Source organism: Anomaloglossus baeobatrachus, chromosome 12 (assembly GCF_048569485.1).
Source record: "Anomaloglossus baeobatrachus isolate aAnoBae1 chromosome 12, aAnoBae1.hap1, whole genome shotgun sequence".
NCBI classification, from domain to species: Eukaryota; Metazoa; Chordata; class Amphibia; order Anura; family Aromobatidae; genus Anomaloglossus; species Anomaloglossus baeobatrachus.
Window position 1 is genome coordinate 46,982,681 of NC_134364.1, and position 13,527 is coordinate 46,996,207.

At 46.2% G+C, this 13,527-nt stretch overlaps 1 protein-coding gene across 3 annotated transcripts in view; it reads right to left on the reverse strand.

The window, feature by feature from the left end:
- Window positions 1–958: 958 nt before the first annotated feature.
- The window catches only part of KIAA0586 (KIAA0586 ortholog), a 355,375-nt gene continuing 342,806 nt past the window's right edge, over window positions 959–13,527 (reverse strand). For 2 of the 3 annotated variants that reach the window (XM_075329932.1, XM_075329930.1), the window contains one exon: window positions 960–1,380. In XM_075329932.1, coding sequence (XP_075186047.1) covers window positions 1,262–1,380 — 119 coding nt within the window. In that variant the 3' untranslated portion in view covers window positions 960–1,261. Of the gene's footprint in view, window positions 1,381–13,527 lie in introns of all 3 variants that reach the window. The other variant, XM_075329931.1, reaches the window with a different exon arrangement.

Below are 13,527 nucleotides of genomic sequence, written 5' to 3' on the forward strand. Positions count from 1 at the left end.
CGAGTAGCGAATAGTATGACTTTAGGGTTACTTGCTACTTAGCGAGTATTTCCCATTGACTTACATTGTGCCCGCTACTCATAACGAATATGCGAGTAGCGGACAGTACTCGCTAACAGCATAGCGAGTACGAATAGTCAACTACTCGCTCAACACTACTCGTTACTCCAAGATGGCAGCCCCCGTGTTTCAGTAAAAGTAGAATTAAATAAAAACTAAATAAAAAGTGAATATAATTTTATATTAAAAATAGATTCTGTAATTGCCATTATTAATACAAAAATAAAAAAAGCGACATCTTCCCTTTTAAGTGCCAAGACATATGCAAACACAGAATATATGAAACTTAAAATGCATTAATGCATTTGTAGGTAGAATATACCTAGAAAAATGAAGGTACAATTTATGCCCTAAGTACAGTTCATATAGCATTATTGCATTTTAAATTTCAGATATTTTATATCGACAGTCTATGTTAGTGATGACAACTGATTCTACTGGCAACCAAAATAGTAAATGTGGTGCTGGACTATAAAATTATGGCTACATAGTCACACGTGCTACATGGAGGGAAGATCGTATGATGGCTCCTAATAGCTGTTGGTGGGGGCGCGTTAAACCTGTTGGATCACTTGTTGCCGTTGCACACGACTATTCCCTTGAAGACTTCAGTACTGCTAATCGCATGCAACATGTCTGCAATTTGGCTGGTTTTTTTTTTGTTTGTTTTTTTTTGCCGCCATGCCACACATTGTGCAGTGTTCCCTCAGCCTTTGCCTTGAGCTGGCCAAAAACATTAGGAGGTCTCCAGGCATATGATATTGATCCATAGGCTGGGTTATCCATATCAGATCGGTGGTGGTCCGACACCTTGCATACCCACTTGGCCAAATGTACACGCTAAATGGAGCAGAACATTACGGCTAACTTTATGAATTTTATAAATTTTGGGGCTTTATTAAAAGCATATTATTACAAAAAAATATATACAAACAACACACACACACAAAAAAAAAATTATAAAGGTTTAATATACAAATCACAGCCAGTCTTACAAAATCATAAAATATAGAACCTCTTTGTATGTACACCACACTCATCACTCTGCAATCATGCGATAATATAATATTCATCCACGCAATCATAATGATCTGTGCCGTCTGGTGACAGCGATTTCACTATCCTCACGATGGTTCGGCCACTGCACATTTGGACCTCGTCTGGCATAGAGTCTTGAATGGTCATGTGTTTTTTTTTTTTTTTAGAAAGTATCAGCTCCTGAAGAATCTGACTCCATAAAAGTCGTTTTAACCTCCTCGTCATCTTCGATCATAGATGGGAGGGTCACAGACATTTTCTTCGGAGACTTGGATGCTTCTCCTGCATGGGAAGACACAATATGTAGTAGGTTAATGAGGATCTGCATTTTTCAGGATATAATCGTTCGTAGTGGAAAAACAATATTTAGGCGGGTGTGAATAATAAGTATATGTTACACACACACACACACACACACTCACACTATTTTTATATATATATATATATATATATATATATATATATATATATAAAAATAACCTATATATACATATAACATATATATACATATATATACATACATACATACATACATACATACATACATACATACATACATACATATACACACACCATTAGCTGAAACACGTTTGAACCCACCTATTGTGCCAGCGCCAGCTGACCACCTGATATGTATGGCCAGCTCAAAGAATAAAAATACTTGCTGGACATTTTTCGAGACTTCTACAGAGACAAGAGCTGTGCATGTTTGGCCACTCAGTGGCGTCCTCTGTCCACCATCCTTAGGGTACTGTCTCACTGAACGACGTACCAGCGATTCCGACCACGATTTGACCTGGTCAGGATCGCTGGTGCGTCGCTACATGGTCGCTGGTGAGCTGTCAATCAGGCAGATCTCACCAGTGACTCTGCACTTGGTAACCCAGGTACACATTGGGTTACTAAGCAAAGCGCTTTGCTTAGTTACCCGATATTTACCTGGTTACGTGTGCAGGGAGCCAGCGCTAAGCGGTGTACGCTGGTAACCAAGGTAAATATCGGGTAACCAAGCAAAGCGCTTTGCTTAGTTACCCGATATTTACCCTGGTTACCAGCGTATGCTGTTTACACAGAGTCGGTGCACGCTCGTCTCCCGCAGTCAAACATGCCGATGTGTGCTGCACAACGGGAGACCAACGAGCAAAAAATGAACCAGAACAGTGTGTAAGGATCAGCGATTTCACAGCAGGGGCCATGTCGCTGCTTAGTGTCACACACAGCGAGATCGCTGATGAGGTCACTGGTACGTCACAAAACCTGTGACTCAACAGCGATCTCGCTATGTGAGAAGTACCCCTTAGTCCCAGAGTTAGGACCCATTACTGCCAGACATTTAAGGCCTTTCTATGTCATGACCAACATATTCAGACCCTGTAGCAATACATTTCTTGCTCCTATACGATTCTGAAACCAGACAAAATTGCCATTTAGGAAGCGAAGACCCCTACAGGGGAAATGATGGCAGCCATATTGGTTTTCACCCAAACTTTACAAAACCAAAAAATACATTTACAAATGACTTTGTGCAAAAAAAAAAAAAAAATGGTTGGAATGAAAACGAATCTTTACGAGAGGACCCTGATGTTTGCTGTCCTGGGGTGGGGAGGTGAACCACAGACTGGTGTCCTTGGTAGTTTGTAACACTAATGTTATACAAGGGTAGACCAGCAATAAAGATAAAGCTCGAGGTGTGTCAATAATCCCACCAGCTATGAGCTATGACAGCTGATAAGGAAACACAAGCAAATGATTGACAGAAAGTTTGGAGAACAGGTTACTGGAAGGTGAGAGCGGATACGATAAGGAATAATAGGAAGGAGGCTTTGAGTTATTAAACCCAAGTACCACATGTGGAGATTTGCTAATCCCAGGGATTAAAATGTATCAACAGGAAGATTGTGAGCTCCATATAATGGCGTAATCATTCTACATCTTGTCAGGTGGCTATCGACTGGAGTGGCAGAAACTAGCTACAGATCAATGCCACTCAAGGTAGTTAGGCCTCTTCTAAAATGTAATCTTGCAAGATCGACTCAAAAGGTGTTCAGTAAAGGACTGAAGGATCATATATATAGCATTATTATCGTGAACTTCCATGCCTAGGAGCACTTGTTTCACGATGACTCTGCAAAACAGGCTGTCAGCCGCCCAAGGAACAATCAAAACACTCGCTTGTTGGGTGAAATGATCATTTGGTTTCTTTAAAAAAAAACAAACCATAAAGTCCACAAATCCTGATCCATGATAAGACATTACTGCCCATACACACCAAACGATGTATTACAAATCAGTGCGCATCCGGATGGGCCTGTGTAAACATATTAGATGGCTGGCAGTCAGCGGACAAGTAGCCATCATCAGTCGTCAGGTGTAAATGGCCATTACCGGGCGTTTCAGATACTAGTTCAGTTCACACTAAGGCTAGGTTCACACAGTGTTTTTTTGACGCTGCGTTTTTGTGCGTTTTTTGCGGCAAAAAATGCACAAATGCACGCGCGTCAAAAAAAAAGCTGCAATAAACGCACGCGTTTTTGCCGCGATTTGGTGCGTTTTTTCTGCATTTTTGCTCACTGCGTCTTTATGCGGTTTTTATCAGTGAACAAAGGTCTGATGTCATTTCCTTCTTCAATATGTTCTTCATTCTCCACTAGTGTATGCAGGAGAGCAGACAGCTGCAGAACTACAAGGCTCAGCAGCCTCCTTCCAGGACTGTATGCAGGATTTCTTTGCCCCCCCCCCCCAAACAAAAAAATGACGTGGGCTTCGCCATATTTTTGTATGCTAGCCGGGTACAGCAGGCAGGTACGGGCTGCCCCCAACCCCCAGCTGCCTATTTGTACCCGGCTGGGAACCAAAAATATAGAGAAGCCCTTTTTTTGTAATTATTTCATGAATTTCATGAAATAATTAAAAAAAAAAAAAGACGTGAGCTTCGCCTAATTTTTGTGTCCAGCCGGGTACAACTAGGCAGCTGGGGATTGGAATCCACAGTGCAGGGTGCCCATGCTTTCTGGGCACCCCCGCTGCGAAGTGCAGTCCGCAGCCACCCCAGAAAATGGCGCTTTCATAGAAGCGCCATCTTCTGGCGCTGTATCCAATTCTTCCAGCTGCCCTGATGCCGGGTGGCTCACTGGGTAATAATGGGGTTAGGGCTAGCTGTATATTATCAGCTGGCCCTAAGCCTGAAATCCATGGTGTCACGCCAATATTAGGCATGGCCACCATGAATTTCTAGTAAAGATAAAAAAAAAACACAACACACAGAAAAATATTTTTATTAGAAATAAAACACAACACAATTAGTGACTCCATCTTTATTGAAATAAAGAACCCCCTCCGCAGTAATCCTGGGTCAAGGGTCCTGCGCCGTCCAATCCGGGATCCAATATCATCTGATTCGTTTGCTGGAAGGCAAAGCGATTAGATGATGTGTCAGGTTCAAGTGCCTGAATCACATCACACATCAGCTGATTGTATAAAAGCCGATTATACAATCAGCTGATGCATCGGTGCAAAAAAAAAAAAAATACTCACTTATGTGTTGATTACCAGCAGCTCCTGGAGCGGAGTCTGATCCCGTCCGATCGCTGCAGGAGCTGCCGGTAATCAGGGATGAAGTCTCCTGACGCATCCGCTGATAGGTTAAACCGGCCGGGCGCTGGTGTCACCCCGAGACTTATGATCAGCTGATGCGTCAGGTCCTGCATCCTGCAGGCATACGTACCCAGGGAGACTGCACACACCCGGAGCGGCGGTACCGGGAGGAGCTGGGAGCGGGCATGGCACCGGGAGTCTGTAGACAGGTGAGTATGACATTTTTTTTTTTCTACTGTTCACTTTTGTTTTCGCAGCCGCTTCCACCTCCTGCCCGTACATGACGCCGCATGGCAGCATACATGCACAGGACTGGAGGTGGAAGCGGCGATGACGGTACCGGGAGGATTCACGCTTCTGTGTTTACTGACAGAAGGAATCTTCTTCCTGTACATGTCACTTTACTACCCACCTCCTGCGTTTATAGCTGCGCTTTTGGTCTTAGAAACGCACCAAAACGCACATATTTGCGTTTCTCATTGCGTCTTTCAACATCCCATTGCACTCAATGGATGAAAAGCGCAGTGAAAAACGTGGGAATAATTGACATGCTGCGTTTTTGTGGCACCACAAAAATGCAGCTGAAAAAAAACGCTGTGTGCAGACAGCAAAAATGAAAACTCATAGACTTTGCTGGGGAAGCAAAGTCATGCAGTTTTCTGAGCAAAAATGCACCCGAAAACTGCGCAAAAAACGCCGCGAAAAACGCACTGTGTGAACTTACCCTAAGCTTGACGTTTACTGTATAGAGCACGAGTCGGCAGCAGCTTGTAATAGTTGTCACAGATGTTACATTATGGTGTAAATGTGCAAACCTCTATTATAAGCTATATCCTCCCCTCCACACTGAAGGCCCATAACCGGAGAATGCCCTAAAAAAGAAAAGCATGAAGTGTCTTATGTTTCGCTTTCTACGGATGCAACATTGGTGGACCTTTTATATGGAGGTGCGAGTGCAGATGAGTAGTTATAGGGGGTTTCCCTATTTATTGCCATTTTTATAAATTCCTGTTTGCTGGGGTTTTGCCCACAGGGACCCCCTTTTTTCCTTACTGAATAGTGATGTGGTCCAGAAAGACCATTATTACGAATCTATGGGACTGACTGAGACACCCAATAATGGCCATGAAGCAGCTCCATTCAATCCCGATCAAAGGGAAAAAGAGGAAGGGTTTCTCGTGTCCAACGATGCCCCCATCAGTCAGACATTTATCACCTATTCTGTGGCTACTTTGTGCAGCGTTCCTATAGTTCTCCTGCAAATGTAGAAATAGAGGTCAGCGTGTATTCCTGCTCAGTGTAAATATCCACACACCATGTCACATAAAGATCTATCTTACTTTAACATGGTCAGGGCTACTCAGCGTTTTGAACACAATATACTGTAATGTCCTGTTGGCAATTTTATTTATACACTTCCGGGGGGAACCCGAAGACTAACACAATGTGGCGAGCCTAAAAAAAAAAGCTCTAATATTGTTTTTTTATAAAGAGAATTTTCAGCCAAAACAGATGTCAGGAAAGTGGACAGGTTTATTAAATAAACTGTTATCCCACCCCCCAACCGTTTAATATGATTGTGTAGTCCTTTAAATGATTATTCCAAAGTGATTCTCCAGCAGTGAGAAATCCTGCTTTAAAGTTGTGTCTGGGAGTACATTGGGATGTGATGATGCACTTACAGCTTCTCATCCTCATACTGTGTCTGCTATCTACCAGCCATCTCCTCTGGTTGATGGTGTGCATTGGGATGTGACGATGCACTTACAGCTTCTCAGTCTCATACTGGGCTGGTAGATAGGAGACACAGCAATAGCTTCTGGTTGACGGCGTGCATTGGGATGTGATGATGCACTGACAGCTTCTCAGTCTTATGCTGTGTCTCCTATCTACAAGCCCCCGCCTCAGGTTGACTGAGTGTATTGGGATGTGATGATGCACTTACAGCTTCTCAGCCTTATGCGGTGTCTCCTACCAGCCACCCCCTCCGGTTGACTGATTTCATTGGCATGTGATGTTGCACTTACAGCTTCTCAGCCTTATGCTGTGTCTCACATCTACCAGCCACGTCTTCTGGGTGACTGAGTGTTTAACAGATCAGTGGCCATGAATCAGCACATCCGGCCAGGGAAGGGTAGAGTGCTGGCAAGTAGGAAACTCAGTCTGAGGCTAAGGAACTGTAAGTGCATCATCTTGCCCCAATGCACTTCCAGACAACTTTAAAATGAGGTTTCTGGCTGCTGCAGCACTGCTTTGGGGTCATAAAGGGGTCCACTGGATTATCTTTTAAAGAGCTACACAGTCATATACATGGTTTGGGAGGCTTAAAGTCTCTGCTGGGTTCCCTTTACCCAATTTCTCTGAAGCTGCCAGTAGTGTATCTCCGTTGCATAGCACCATAGGAGGTAGATATGCCCACTGTGCGTCATGTCCTCTCCGCACAGGCTGCAGTTATTGGGTTTAGAGGTGATAACAACACTTTACATAGCATTGTATCCCTATGTGTCTGGCTAGGATCATGAACAATGGCTCCAGGGCCAGACTCCAGTCTGCTGCTGTTTCTCACCCACTGCATTTCTCCAGTAATGTGAGGAGGAGGGAGCAGCGTTGCGGGCTCCAGCCATGTACGGATTCACTCACTTCTGCCAAGTAACAGGAGAGGATTGTGAGCTGCGGCCGATTTCCTGCATTGTGTTTATAATTACAGCTGGTGCACAGCGCAGAGGGTCTAATAAAGGGGGGAATAAAAAAATCAGCGTTTTACGGCCGCTTTGAAAGCTTTGTTTTCTTGTGAAAGGAAAAGTGTTTCCAACACAGCGTTAACCGCATGGAAATCTTCAGCTCCATATAAGGAAGAACCAAGACGAGCCGGCGTTCCTTACGAGATGGCACACTGTCCTGATCATACCGCGTATACGGGATTTCAGAGCATGGCGGCCGCTGTCCTAGGACTTGTACCGCTCCATTCCTGAGCTCCGCTCTGGACTCCTGTTGAGTCCACAAGTGCCGTGTTGGCCGTAAAGGATCAGCCAAGGTTTTACAATTCAATGTAGGGGCGTCAATGAAAAGTTCTATAAACTTTCTAAAATACTTTTTTCAAGATCTCTGCCTCTGGTCAATGAATTGAAGCCTTCTTGTTTATACGTAACCGCTAAAAACCTTGGGTCAATTTATGTTCCGCAAGTTGTAAAGGAAAAGCAATCTTTTCAAATCTCGTCTTCTTAGGCTACGTTCACACATCTGTTTTTTTCCATCAGGCACAATCCGGAAAAAAAACGGATAAAACTGATCCGGCGCCGGATGCGTTTTATACCCATTGATTTGTATTAGCGCTGGATTGTGCCTGATGGCCTTGCGTTGCATCCAGCTTTTGACGGATCCGGCGTAATTACTCAATGCGGCGGACGGATGGAACGTCTCATTGAATGTTTTTTGGCTCTGTATTAAAACCTATCGTGCCAGATCCGGCGCGATTTACAATGGAAGCCTATGGATGCCGGCGCGATGCGGCAAAAAACAGATGCGGCCGCCTGATCAGTTTTTTTAAACTGAGTATGCTCCAATTTATTGGAAAAAATGTATCCAGCAAAAAAACTGATGCAAAAAACAGATGCACCGGATCCATTTTTTTGATGGATCAGGTATACCGGATCCATAAAAAAAAAGGATCAGGCGCATCCGTTTTTGCATACTCTGCAGCGGATCCGTTGCATCAGGCACACGCCGGATTGTGCCTGATGCCAAAAAACTGATGTGTGAAAGTAGCCTTATCTGATATGTATTATGCTGAGAATCATCTGCAGTAAATCTGCACCCTTAGGTGTCTAAACCCTTGTGCCATGCCCTGCACCCTGCACCAGGCAGAGGGACTAATTCAACAGCAAAAGCCACAAGAAATTGGGCAAATTTCATAGAAGAAAGTTGCAATTGTAGCGCGCATTTCACCCTTTTGTATTGGATCCATAGTCCGTCCCCTGTATAATTTGACATGCCATGGCGTTACCTGTCTCTGCCACTGCCCCCCCAGCCTTTGCTGACAGGCTGCAGAGGTGATGTCATGACTACAGCAAGTGACCGCTGCAGCCTGTCAACAAAGGCTTGGGGAGTGCCAGAAAGGCGTCGCTGGAGACGGAGCGTCAGCAAGGCCGATTTTCTTATTTTCACATGACCAAGCCTATTGGGTTAAAAAAGGACTTCTTAGGAAATTCTAAAAGGGGTTGTCCACCTTAGGCTAAGTTCACACTTCCGTTGTTTTGCATCAGTCACATGCGTTGCTTGACGCATGTGACTGATGCGTTGTACAACGGATGACAACGGTGACAAAGAAAAGAATTTCTTTGTCGGACTTCGTTGTGTGCGGGGGGCGGAGTTCGGGGGCGAAGCTGAGGACGTCAGTGCCGCGGTCTGCATGGCTGGGGACAGGTGAGTGTGTGTGTGTATGTGTATGTGTGTGTGTGTGTCTCCATGCGTGTGTACATGCGGAGTGCGGGAGGGGGAGGAGTGCGGGAGGGGGAGGAGCGCGAGGGGGCGGAGCCGTGGAGCTGAGGACGTCAGTGCCGCGGGGACTGCAGGGCTGGGGACAAGTGAGTGTGTGTGTTTGTGTGTGTACACATGCGGAGTGTGCGAGGGGGCGGAGCCGAGTGGTGAAGTGTCGGCCTCCTTGCACACTGTATCCAGGGTAAATATCGGGTAACTAAAAGCAAAGCACTTTTTGCTTGGTTACCCGATATTTATCTTGGATACCAGCTTAGCGCGGCCTCCCTGCCCCCGTAACCACTGTAAATATCGGGTAACTAACCAAAGCGCATTGCTTGGTTACCCGATGTGTATCCTGGCTACGGGGGCGGGGAGCCAGAGAGCGCATGCGCAGCGAAATCCTACGGATCGCGCTGCTCAAAAAACGTTACATGCCGCGTTGCTCCCGCCCGGCGGTCAGTTAAACGACTGACCGCGACGCAGCGGATGCAACGCAGCATCATCAGTCACAGTTCGTCACTAATAGAAGCCTATGGGAAAAAACAGGAATCCTGCAAAATATTTTGCAGGATACCGTAATTCCTCAAGGCTACGGATTGTGACTGATGCAAAACAACGGAAGTGTGAACTTAGCCGAACCCTGTTAGGAAAGGTCCCTAGGGATGAGCTGATTCACTATTATATCCCTTAGAAGCGTCTGTCACTGCTTTTGTCCACTAGTTGACGTCTCCCAAATACAAGCTCTAGTATACAGTAATATGGCAGAAGCCTAGATAAGAGTCTTGCCTAAAGGACCGCCTGTCTCACCGCTACTGAATGGCACCCACAAGACCACCTAGCACTAGGAGCACCCATGCCACGCCGGATGCCCCCGCAGCCTCCCGTGTGGTACATATATGTAAGATTGTAATTCAGGAAGGCTGACCGCTCACTTCTCCACACACCACAAGCCTTTCCAGCTTTGATTTTGGCCATTTACTTTTCATTGGATTATTTCCACAAAGCAGAGAAGCCATCATCCGTCCCCTGCTGCCGGGCTCAGAGAGGAGCTGGCATCCGCGACCGCCTGCTATAATGCTGCCAGATGTCTTTATATATAATTCAGCAGCCTCGTCCTGTATAATACACCTGCAGACCGGAAGGTGCCAACCTAAAAGCTTCTTAAAATCTTTCCAAACAATTTACTGACATTTTCAGCCTTCCCTCCATGTAATTTCCTCATTTCTAGCCAGTAAGGGCCGGTTATTCGCTCCCACTGGAGGTAGAAAGATTAATTTGCTGAAAATAGCGATTGGCGTCACATAAAACACTTAACTTTACAATAACTGTAATTTCTGCAAATCTTTCCGTAGTTGTGTTCTGGAAGTAAGAGACGAGATGTGTAATGGCCGGGCGGGCGGCTCACCACAGGGGGAGCACAAATGGCAGCGGAGCGGTTATAGAGCGCGGCGGGTGGCGGTAACATTCACCGAACGTCACCCTCTACACACTGCTATTAAGAGTTTCTGAACGGCTATATAAACTTTTACCAAGTTGTTGTGCTCTCTATATCTATCTATACACACTAATATATATATATATATATATATATATATATATATATATATATATATATTCATACATACATACACAGTACAGACCAAAAGTTTGGACACACCTTCTCCTTTCTAAAACAGCTGTTAAGAGGAGACTTTGTGCAGCAGGCCTTCATGGTAAAATAGCTGCTAGGAAACCACTGCTAAGGACAGGCAACAAGCAGAAGAGACTTGTTTGGGCTAAAGAACACAAGGAATGGACATTAGACCAGTGGAAATCTGTGCTTTGCTCTGATGAGTCCAAATTTGAGATCTTTGGATTGTACAAAGTAGACAATATAGTGACCAACATGCAAATTTTGGATTTTGTGAAAGGGTCCATGTACATCTCCATGCACTCATCAGCAAGGCAGGAGCTGCCGGTCATTACATGCACTGTGCTTATCTAGTGGTGAGCGAGCACTACCATGCTCTGGTGCTTGTTACTCATCACTAGATAGGAGTACAGAGCACCTGAGCATGGTAGTGCCCGCTCATCACTAGTTACGAGTACAGAGCACCTGAGCATGGTAGTGCCCGCTCATCACTAGTTACGAGTACAGAGCACCTGAACATGGTAGTGCCCGCTCATCACTAGTTACCAGTACTGAGCACCTGAGCATGGTAGTGCTTGCTCATCACTAGTTACCAGTACTGAGCACCTGAGCATGGTAGTGCTCACTCATCATTAGTTACGAGTACTGAGCACCTGAGCATGGTAGTGCCTGCTCATCACTAGTTACCAGTACTGAGCACCCGAGCATGGTAGTGCCCGCTCATCACTAGTTACGAGTACAGAGCACCTGAGCATGGTAGTGCCCGCTCATCATTAGTTACGAGTACTGAGCACCTGAGCATGGTAGTGCCCGCTCATCACTAGTTACCAGTACTGAGCACCTGAGCATGGTAGTGCTCACTCATCATTAGTTACGAGTACTGAGCACCTGAGCATGGTAGTGCTCACTCATCACTAGTTACGAGTACTGAGCACCTGAGCATGGTAGTGCCCACTCATCACTAGTTACGAGTACTGAGCACCTGAGCATGGTAGTGCCCGCTCATCACTAGTTACGAGTACAGAGCACCTGAGCATGGTAGTGCCCGCTCATCACTAGTTACGAGTACAGAGCACCTGAGCATGGTAGTGCCCACTGTCACAAACCACCGGGGGGGTCACTCAGAAATCCCCCGCGCTGGCTACCAGTACGTCACAATCGGGGGGTAACAAGTGGGGGTCACCCCTCCTTTATACCTCCCGACCGACAGACAGAGCACGTGACGCGCTCTCTAGCGCCCCTCTTATAGTCAGGCCAATTATGGAATTGCCCGACAATAAGCAAGGAGGCCGCTATACTACTTATGCCGATTATTGAAGGGTCCCCGGTGAGAGTAAGGTATATATTCCCCCGACCTCCGCGGGCGGAATATATAAAATCTCCCCGAATCTCACTGGCCTCCCCACAATAATCCTTGGCACAATTCGCTGCCACCAACCGATTTACGGTAACTATTAGCCGAACACACAGACGTGGGATTCAAGATCGAGATAACAGAACAGCCCAAGATTAATTATATAATTTAATCAGCCTAAAGCACACTAGAAACTACAATATATACAATAGGGAATCTACAGAATATACATATGTCAGAGTACAGTTACAATCAAAGCATGGGTTACAAACAGGCATACACAGTTCCAGCAGTTACCTTGTTGCGTCTGGCCACAGGGGGGCGCTGTAGACCAGGTTTCCAGGAACTCCCACAGATGTTTCCTACACGTGCCCCCAGCGAAAGAACACTGGAAAATGGCCGAAGTAGGGTTATCAACCTGGGCAGATCCAGGTCCCCTCCTACCTTAGTGACCTCACAGGGAGCACTGCTCCACCCCTGGCTTGAGTTATGGACAATATCCCAACATGGAATATGGGCCATAACTTTGCCTGGGAGCGTCGTAGGCGGACGCCAATGCTCTCATTGTGACAGTTATGAATTTAGCTACAGAACGAGGGGACTCATGACCTGTCTGCCAGTTCCCCATTGGCTGATATCACGCCTGGGGCATTTCCCAATGTCCTGCTCCCATAAAAAGGGTGTGCCGGCATCGTCCGCATGCAGAGACACCATTTTTATGGTTGCCATATTTATCGGAAATATGGCTTGCGAGATATGAACCATTTTTTACTGGAGTCGTTCTGTCTGGCTATTTCCATAGCCTTGCTAACTAGCTAGCAGCTCCTACTACAGGGTGACGGCAGGGAGTCATCCTGTGTCCATTGTTCCCACACCACCTCATCTCCATATCACAGGACATGGCCATGGAGGTGTAAGTGGAACACTGAGAACAAGAAGGGAGGGGGCACTGCCAGGGAGTGATGAGGGACTATGACTGGAGTCATAATTCATCTTCATATCCCGGGATTTGCCTCACACCTCCCCCCTTTTGAGGGCGCTAGGGGGCAGCACACTCCGGTGTTCCCCCGTGCGCCCGTCCGCGACCTCTCCTTGTCGGGACAGCCCGTCTGCGTTACCGTGGTCACGGCCCCTTTTGTGGCGAATGGTGAAGTTGTATTGCTGGAGCGCAAGGCTCCATCGCAACAATCGCCCATTCGTCCCAGAGACGGTGTGCAACCAGCTGAGGGGATTGTGGTCCGTCTCCACGATGAAGTGGCGCCCGTATAGATAGGGTTGCAGACGCTGCAGGGCCCACACTATGGCCAGGCACTCCTTCTCCATCGTGGAATAGGCAACTTCCCTTGGTAACAGCTTCCTGCTCAGGTACAAGACT